The sequence below is a fragment of the Acanthisitta chloris genome, unplaced genomic scaffold, assembly GCF_000695815.1.
Source record: "Acanthisitta chloris isolate BGI_N310 unplaced genomic scaffold, ASM69581v1 scaffold17557, whole genome shotgun sequence".
In the NCBI taxonomy this organism is placed as follows: Eukaryota; Metazoa; Chordata; class Aves; order Passeriformes; family Acanthisittidae; genus Acanthisitta; species Acanthisitta chloris.
The window spans coordinates 284-1,466 of record NW_008684453.1 but is presented as its reverse complement, the minus strand read 5'-3'; the positions used below and the strand labels follow the sequence as shown (position 1 = coordinate 1,466).

The following is a 1,183-nucleotide window of genomic DNA, read 5'->3' as shown; positions in this document are numbered from 1 at the left end:
TTCCACCGCTTTCAAGTGTGATCTGGAAGTTAAATGCACCGTGGGTATACCCATACATACACATTTGTTGTGGTACCCACGTGAAGATTCAGGCACACTCTGGAAGAGTAACAGAGCTTGGCCAGTGGGTTATTGTGGCCTTGATCTTGTCTCCACTGAAAGCAACACAACTCATGCTGTTTGCTCCCACGGGAGAACTCTTTCTTGGATGTACAAAATACAAACTGTTATTTCGCATTAACTGGAGTACCAGATCCTGTTGCTTCATGAAAATCATAAACTCTTCCACCGAGTCTCGCATCTTCTGTCACTTCTGTATCTCACTACAAAACGTATTTCGTAAAGTTTTAAACACAGTGCTGAAAAGCTAAACTACCTTGGACACAAACCCCATCTTGTTCCCTTGGTTGCATCACCTTTTTGCTTTGATGGGTCTTGTTTTGTTCTGTTTTGTTTTGATTTTTAATGAAAGCTGTCTGGAAAGAGACTTTCTGGCATGGGTCCTCTTCCTAAACGTGACGGAGTTGCCAAAAGAAATAGAACTTCTATAAAACGACACTCAATTAAATAGCTGCTGTGCAGTGCTCTTCATGCTATTTCCAAGAGATAACAGTAATGGCAAATGCTGCAATATTTTAACTAAGAAAATGCATCAACGACCTTCCCAGGACTTAAAACGTCCTTGACTCATTCAAAGTCATGGCAAAACACGTAAGATGTTTGCCAACTCTTACTATTCCAGCATAAATGATTTTAATTTTACTAAGTCACGGAGACAGCACACAAACTGATGCCGAAAGGCAAGATTTCTTACTCACGTGTCTGCATGCAGAGCCACAGCAGTTACCTCTCTCCAAGCAGGCAACTTCGGAGAGCTCTACACCCCTAGTAACTGGATCCACTGCGGTCTGCTGGCCAGCCTGAAAGCAAAAGCAACCAACCTCGGCTCTCAGGAGCCTTCAGCTCTTTCAGGTTTCATATTGCAAGCGAGTTAGATATTGTCCTCTTGTAACTGCTTAAATGAAACACGCTTGCTTGGTGATTCATGATAAAACGCATTTATACAGAAATTAGAGTCTGTTATTCACGAAGACTTGGCAAATAAATGGATGGGGACAGGTTAGAGAAGCGACTCTACAGCTAATGTTTTAGTGCAGCCACAGCCTCACGGTTCCCCACCCGT

At 42.8% G+C, this 1,183-nt stretch overlaps 1 protein-coding gene across 1 annotated transcript in view; it reads right to left on the bottom strand.

The window, feature by feature from the left end:
• The window catches only part of LOC103806646 (chromosome unknown open reading frame, human C1orf53), a gene marked incomplete at its 5' end in the record, with an annotated part of 1,581 nt that extends 661 nt beyond the window's left edge, over positions 1-920 (bottom strand). Inside the window, one exon of the mRNA XM_009079355.1 lies at positions 819-920. Coding sequence (XP_009077603.1) covers positions 819-920 — 102 coding nt within the window. The remainder of the gene's footprint in view (positions 1-818) is intronic.
• Between the last annotated feature and the right edge of the window lie 263 nt (positions 921-1,183).